The following is a 7,721-nucleotide window of genomic DNA, read 5'->3' as shown; positions in this document are numbered from 1 at the left end:
CGGTGTAGGCCGTCATTGTAAATAAGAAGTTGTTCTTAACTGACTTACCTAGTTAAATAAAGGTTCAATTAAAAAAATATGTTTAAGTGTAAATTACACCCATCTCCTATGGCCTAACAGGCACCTTCCCGATTCTAACACCAATGTAGCAAATTCAGTGGGTAGCCCCAACTGGGACTCAAACCCAGGTCCAACTTAAATGTTACACCTATTGACGAGGTCATTATGTATTGGACTTGAGACTTCAAACTACGAAATCTTTCAATACTGATAACTTAAAGTCTTGTAGCTGGAAGTCATAATCTTAGTTTTCTCATAAATCATAAACAGTTTCAGTAGCTACATACATTCAATATATAAAAAAGAGAAAATTCACCTTAAATTAATAGTTACAGTAACTATTATTTTATTGTTCTTTTTAAGTCCAGACAATGAGAGAGTCCAGTTTCACCCCTCCCTCTCAACATGTGTGATTCCTATTCATGACAGTATGAGCAAAGCACTGAACATTATCCAGCCAAACACTGCTGCATCATCAACCACAGCGGGAATGTCATCAAACCCCAACCAATCTTACAGTAAGGAATGAGACTGCAGGACTGACCTGGACTGAACCTACTGAATGACTGAGATTCCTTAAGCCAGTTAAGGTTTTTAACCCCCATTACGATGGAAAAAAATCAGGTCATTTATTGAAAGGTTTTGTCATTTTACAACTACAACAAACTGCCCAACATAGACTTCCCCTTGAGATGACTGGCTTGAGGCAACTAATGGACATGTTAGGCTTATCTAGAGTAASTATAGTATGCATACATTATACAGTCTCTGACATAAAGGGATTTCACTCATGACGGAATGAATGTTTATTATTGTTTACCACAAAGGCAGTTGAGTTCATATGAAGCTGATTGGAAGTTGCCTGAATGATGTATGACTGTACGTTGACTCATTGCAATGTATGGATGGAGTTTTTTTTTACCGTACAGGCCTATACCATTCGTTTCCAATGTCATGCATGTTAGAGGATGTAGTAATAGCAACCGTTTCCATAGAAATCATTTTCTTAGCAACCGTTTCCTTCGAAATAACAAATAAGTTCAAGGCATTCATGCATTTGGCAACTCTTTCGATGATTTGTTGCATGAGGGGAAACTGGGAAAGCACTTTGTGGTGGATGTTTTGTTGATATAGTCACAATGTATATAGAAGAAGCATAGCTTCTGGTCCAGGGAGCTACCTGAGCCTTGCGTTAGCAAGCCACACGTAACTCCGTGGACCAGAGCTGGTAGAAGAATGGCTAGCATCACTCAGTCACACTGAACATGTATTCGCAGAGCAATCAAAAACACAGAATTTTCAGTGGTACATAAACATCTACTGTTGGACCAGTGGTGGGTCATCAGGATGAAATATATTAATCACAAACATAAACAAAAACAACAACACCAATTGATAATGCATCCTGTATACAGTATAACTCTGATCACACTCATGTTATTGATAAAAATACAAAACAATGTTGCAAAAATAGTAGGACAAATGTATGAGCTTCGGATGGTTATTCTCAGATATTGATTTTGTTTCTCCTGTGCTTTGCACCACTTTATAGACAATGATACACGATAACAACAGAACTGTTTAGGCGCTAGGCAGGTTGTGTTATATGTAATAAAATAGAAAGAACGATTGAAGATTCAGACAGACATTGTAATGTTACTGGACCGAGTGTGTATTACTGCAGAACTGTTAGCACTGCGACTCACACTGAGACATTGATTAATAAAGATATGAAAACATATAAAAGAGTTAAGACATGAAAAAGATGGCAACATTCTTTACAAAGCACCAGCATTTATAGTCTACCACGGAAGTCTTAACGATACAGTCAAAACAAACAACTTGTTGTGCTCAACTCTTTCATGGGATATTCCAACCAGAGCAATAGAATCCTAAGAACAGGACAAAAAGAATGGCAAATCCCCATTCTAGAATTCTATTTATGATTCCAAACTCAGTTTAATCATGGTTCCTCCAATTGGACACTTTAACAACATTGGACACACGACGGTCACAGGACAGCTGGGTGTCCTGACAACCAAACCAAATGCACCACTGTCACACATTGTATATATCATGTTAGAAACTGCAGGTCTGATATGTTTTAAAGCTCATTTCCACAGTTATTCAAATACATTCAACTTTACAAACACACATGTACATGTGCTAAAAATGCAGGCATCACTCCGGCTAAGAAGTGTATCTTGTTTTGTCAGTAAACTCTTTCAGATACATGCAAACACTTGCAAACTGGTCTCCCATTAATTTAGAGAATGTTATCAGTTGGAAATAAGCATGTTTTTTKGGGGAGATAAAATCAATGTTTCTCGGAACAACGATGTTACAGCGTTAATAGTAGGCTATATGTACTTGTGAGATGGCAAAACCATAAACATTATTGCATATATTATATTAGCATGACATAAATTCCTCTTTTGATAATAAAACTCTGATGTATGCCAAGGATCTTGAGTTGAGATTTGATTTGACTATCTCTGTAAGGGGAGGAGGGTATCACCTTGAACAAAAATATATCTAAAAATACTAAGAAAAAGCCACTGAAATACAATTGAAATATAAAGAGAATTTCGTAAACGTGTAGACTTATCCTTCACAACTATATCACCTGCTTAGCTTATGCTTTTTATATGGAACGCAAACGTTGTATCGATGATTCATAATGTCCTACATGAAATGAAACACACACTTCCAAGCTACTGCACCTTTACGAATGAACAAGAAAGGCCCTTGTCACAATATATTTGAAAACAGTTACTTACAAACGTTGTGCACTACTTGAGCACTCACACCTCAACCAGTTAGGAGCAAGTCATGGCATTGTGAAAGATAAGTGTAACTGTTTACATATAAGGCATATTGAAAAAGTTGAAAGACTTCCTTTTTGACGCTCCTCCTTCAAAGATATTGTAGGTATGATTTAAGAGATATTCCAGATGTCATTCCTCATCCTTTATACACATTTCTTTTTGTGTTTTTCCCCCACAAACAAAGCCCTATTCCTCGAGGTGGGAACATGAGCCTTTGGCCTTCAGGGTGAAACCAAAGATTGTGGGAACCAAAGTCATCATAGGCGTCAACCTCACAGAGTCTCCTTTACTGGACTGGGCAGTGTAGACAGAGAWAGATGCACTACATTCAGAGGGCCAGCAGGCAAAACATCGCCACCAGGAGCAGAGAGGCCAGGCTGAGGGACTGGGTGACCATGACGGCTCCACCTGGATGGAGATAGACAAAGACACAAAGACACCGTGGTGACGTTTCGATTATGATTTAATTGCATTAAATTACAGTTTTACAGACACAAAGCCAATATTGTGATGTTTCAATGATGTGCGAGTACATTTGTACGGAGACACAAAGCATGTTGGAGACGTTTTAGAGACATTGTGGGGAGACATTTGTCACAAAGTGCTTTACAGTAACTTTACAGCAAATGGTAAAAAGAGAACATACTGCAATCTATGCTCCTAAGTGGAGACAACGTTTCAACCACTTTGTGTAGGTCTTCATCCTTAATGGTTAATGATATCATCCTATGTACCACTCTGAGAGGCCTCTCTGTGTGTGTGTGTGTGTGTGTGTGTGTGCGTGCGTGTGCGTGTGCGTGTGCGTGTGCGTGTGCGAGTGTGATATGATGTGACATGTTCTCAATAAACCAAAGATTGGATTTGAAAGATGTCTGACAATAGACCGTTTTTTCCTAGTGGCAAAATATGAGTGCCAGATCGATGACATGTAAATTACTGGCTGATGCTTGTGGCTGACACTACATTTATTTTCTAAGGGAATTTTCTCTCTGCTCATTCCACAAATCCTACAATCATAAAGGCTTGTTTTTATATCAATACCACTCCATTGAAAAGACATTTGTGAGCTGCCTGGTCAGAGAAGTGCCTATTATTCATTCCCTGTCCTGACAGTCATAAAATAGCAGGAATATTTCCCTGTCCTGACAGTCATAAAATAGCAGGATTATTTCCCTGTCCTATCTGTCATAAAATAGCAGGATTAGTTCCCTGTCCTATCTGTCATAAAATAGCAGGATTAGTTCCTTGTCCTGTCTGTCATAAAATAGCAGCATTATTTCCCTGTCCTGTCTGTCATAAAATAGCAGGATTATTTAGTGGAGTCTACAGTCATATAAAATGGGTGGAGGGTCTTTAGTGGAGTCTACAGTCATATAAAATGGGTGGAGGGTCTTTAGTGGAGTCTACAGTCATATAAGATGGGTGGAGGGTCTTTTAGTGGAGTCTACAGTCATATAAGATGGGTGGAGGGTCTTTAGTGGAGTCTACAGTCATATAAGATGGGTGGAGGGGTTTTGATTGATATTTACCTGAGATGCGTACTTGGGCCACAGCCCCATCTCCTCCCTCACTATGGGCCCTGACCTCCACTACGCAGTCCCCGTCCCTGGGCATGGGCAGGTCTATGGATCGCTTCCCTGTGGTATACAGTATACCTGTGGAGAGGCCAGCCTTCCTGTACAAGACCTGTATGGAGACCAACAGACAGAGAKWGACAGACAGATATACAGACAGAGACAGACAGATAGACAGAGAGACAGAATTATAGATCTGTTCATATGGTCATTCTAAGGAGATGTGACTACAAGGAAGGTACTTGAGTAAACTGTATGTTGTGTTCAGTAACATGTACTTTTTAGCTCGGTTGTGTATTGAATGCTGCGACTTTAAGAAACGTACAGTATGTGACGAATGCTCAAGAGAGACACATCAGTTATTGCTAAAGTACAGACTTTCAGCTTGAAATGCACTACAAGCTCCCATGTATTTGGTAAAACAGCACACACCTTGTATCCATCTATTGTTGACTCGTTGGCCAAGGGTTCGACATGTTCCCAGGCGATGTTTACTGACGTTCCTTTCAGCTTTTTACTGATTATTTTAGGAGGCCGGCTTGGGGCTGGAGAAAAACAGAAGTCAAATAGTTCTACAGTGTAAAGATCATGTGACAATCAGAAACACAGGATTAGGGTTTCATACCGTCATACCGTCTCTGTACCATATCGGGTTATACGGTTTTACTGGAAGTGCACACACAGGGCCTACCCCCCCCCCCCCCCCAAAATAATAATAAATACATTATTATTATTCTAGTTATAAGGCGTAACTCGCAGCCCCCGTGAGGCAGGCGTGCCCCAAACCTCAAAAACTGAAATACAAATAATAATGTGTTTTGTTTAAACAGTATTGAAAATCATACCGTCAGTATTTTGAAACACCCCGGTATACGGTATCAACGGTATATCGCCAAATCCCTCTCAGAATATGCTGAAGATTACTGTGCTGAGGGACATTTTCCCAGACATAGAAAAAGCCTAGTCCTCCACTAAGGCACGCTTTGCAATAGAGAAACTCCATTTATAATGTTTTTGAGTCAAAGACTAGGCTTCCTCTGTGTCCAGTGAACCGGCCCTGAGAGCGATGTACATACGGGCTTTTTTGGTGTAGATCTGGAAGTGATGGCTGGGGGGTCCRTATCCGGCTGCATTGTAGGCCCTGACCTCTATGAGGTAGGGGGAGTTTGGCCTCATGTTCTCCAACCTTGTCTGGTTCTCTCTGCTGGACACCACCACCCTCTGACTGGACGCCTCTCTGTCCTCCACTTTCCTCCAGTACCGCACCTTGGCAGGAGGGGGGAGAAGGGGTGAAGTGGAGAAGGTGAGAAGAGGAGAGAGGAGGGGAGGAGAGCGAGGAAGAGAGGGGGGAAAAGGAGGGAGAGGAGGAGAGGGGGAGAAGAGGAGAGAGGGGCGAGAGGAGGAGGTGATGGAGAGAGGGGCGAGAGGGGGGAGAGAAGGAGAGAGGGGGAAGAGGGTCACAGAAAGTCAATATACTGTGTACACTATTACAGGGCCTTGTTAAGATAACAATGTTCAAGAAAATGTCCTGGTAAGATAAAAAGTGTCAATAAAATGTCCTGTTAAGATAAAAAGGGTCAAGAAAATGTTTTTGCAGGTGCAAATACAATGGAGTACTCCAGCGACATAACTAAGAGTTAGTCGAGTGTTTTGAGGTCTCTGGATTTATGCATACAGGTTGCTTCTTCTCCTCCTATCTAATATACAGTCATGTTACTCCTTCTAGACACAGTAGTACTGACCTGGTATCCTTCAACAGTGTGCTGGGTGACAGGGAGCCACCACACAATGGCCTCAGAGGCAGACAGCGCCCTGGCCTCCACACTGGTAGGGGCTTCGGATGGCACTGGTGTCACACACAGAGAAATCATTTAAGACAGTATGAGACAGAAAGACAGCGAGAGACTTTTGTAAATGTTGTTTATTATCTATTTGACTTGCTTYGGCAATGTAAACATATGTTTCCCATGCAGAGTAAAGCCCCTGTCAAAGTATTCCCTCCATATACCCACCTACAGTAACTGTTGATTTTTATGAATGTAATCTGCCCTTTATTTCATGTTGGTACCCAGTCTGACCCTGCCCATGCAGTCCTCTCTCAGTCTTGGTAAGGAGGCATCTGTTAAGAGGCATTAATCATTGCCTAGAACAAGCTCAGCGACAGAAATATCTTTCCCCATATTCCTTCTGTTGTCCAACACTTTCCTCTGAGTTATGACCCATGACACACTCCCAGTGCATTCGCTCCAGGAGAGAGAGAGTAGCTTTAAATTGCAAACCTTCCTACCCAAACCTCCCTCCCCTCATTCCCTCCCCACCCTCACTCCCTCCCTCCCAGCCCTTACCATCCCTCCTCTTCCTCCCTCCCTCCCTCCCTCCTCCTCACCCTCCCTCCCCACCCTCACCTCCACCCTCATTCTTCCTCCTACCCTCCCTCACTCACCTCCTCCAAACTCCCTCCCCCCACTCTCACCTCCCTTCCTCCCACCACTACCTCCTCCTACCTCCTACCCCTCACCCGTCCCTCCCACCCTCACCTCCCTCTACCTCCTCCATCTCACCTCCCTCCCTCCCACACCTCACCTCCCACTCACCTCCCTAACCACCACCTCACCTACATCTCACCTCCACCCCTCACTCCCTACCTTCACTACCCTCACTCCCTCCCTCACTACACCCTTACCCTTCCTCCATATTTCTCCCTCCCTCACCTCCCTCCAACCCTCTCTCCCTCATCTCCCTCCTACTCTCCCTCCCTCATCTCCCTCCCTTCTCCATCCCCATCAGAGTGGGATTATCATGATCTCTGTAGCCAGCATGAAACCAGAAAGCTGATAATTCGCCCCCAGGAGATGTCAAAAAGCATTCACAGCCCACTTATTAACTTCAGCTGACAGACAATCAAAAACATAAAGGGCAACCCGGAGTTACGGAGAGATGCTCAGTTGCCGTGGTAACGCTGTTTGGGAGTGTAAAAGAGGGTAGAAGTGTTAGTTTGAGCCGAGCCTTATGACGTGTGGACATCTCTCTCTCTCTCTCTCTCTTGCTCTCTCTCTCTCTCTCTCTCTCTATCTCTCTCGATGCTTCTCTCTCTCTCTCTTCTCACTCTCTCTCTCTCTCCTCTCTCCTCTCTCTCTCTCTCTCTTACGCTGCTCTCTCTCACTGTCTCTCTCTCCTTCTCCTCTCTTCTCTCTCTCTCTCTCTCTCTCTTCTCTCTCTCTCTCTCACTCTCTCTCTCTCTCTCTCTCTCTCTTCTCGT

General features: G+C 43.0%; 1 protein-coding gene across 1 annotated transcript in view; it reads right to left on the bottom strand.

Annotated features, from left to right (window-relative positions):
- Positions 1-371: 371 nt before the first annotated feature.
- LOC112077325 (contactin-1a-like) overlaps positions 372-7,721 on the bottom strand; it is a 19,257-nt gene continuing 11,907 nt past the window's right edge. Inside the window, exons 5-9 of the mRNA XM_024143849.2 lie at positions 6,205-6,331; positions 5,539-5,728; positions 4,895-5,007; positions 4,418-4,574; positions 372-3,296 (exon numbers count right to left, since the gene is read on the bottom strand). Of these exons, the coding sequence (XP_023999617.1) occupies positions 3,217-3,296; positions 4,418-4,574; positions 4,895-5,007; positions 5,539-5,728; positions 6,205-6,331 (667 nt within the window). The 3' untranslated portion in view covers positions 372-3,216. The remainder of the gene's footprint in view (positions 3,297-4,417; positions 4,575-4,894; positions 5,008-5,538; positions 5,729-6,204; positions 6,332-7,721) is intronic.

Source organism: Salvelinus sp. IW2-2015, unplaced genomic scaffold (genome assembly GCF_002910315.2).
Source record: "Salvelinus sp. IW2-2015 unplaced genomic scaffold, ASM291031v2 Un_scaffold4459, whole genome shotgun sequence".
NCBI lineage: Eukaryota > Metazoa > Chordata > Actinopteri > Salmoniformes > Salmonidae > Salvelinus > Salvelinus sp. IW2-2015.
Note: the sequence above shows the minus strand (reverse complement) of the source record. Positions and strands in the feature narration are given on the sequence as shown.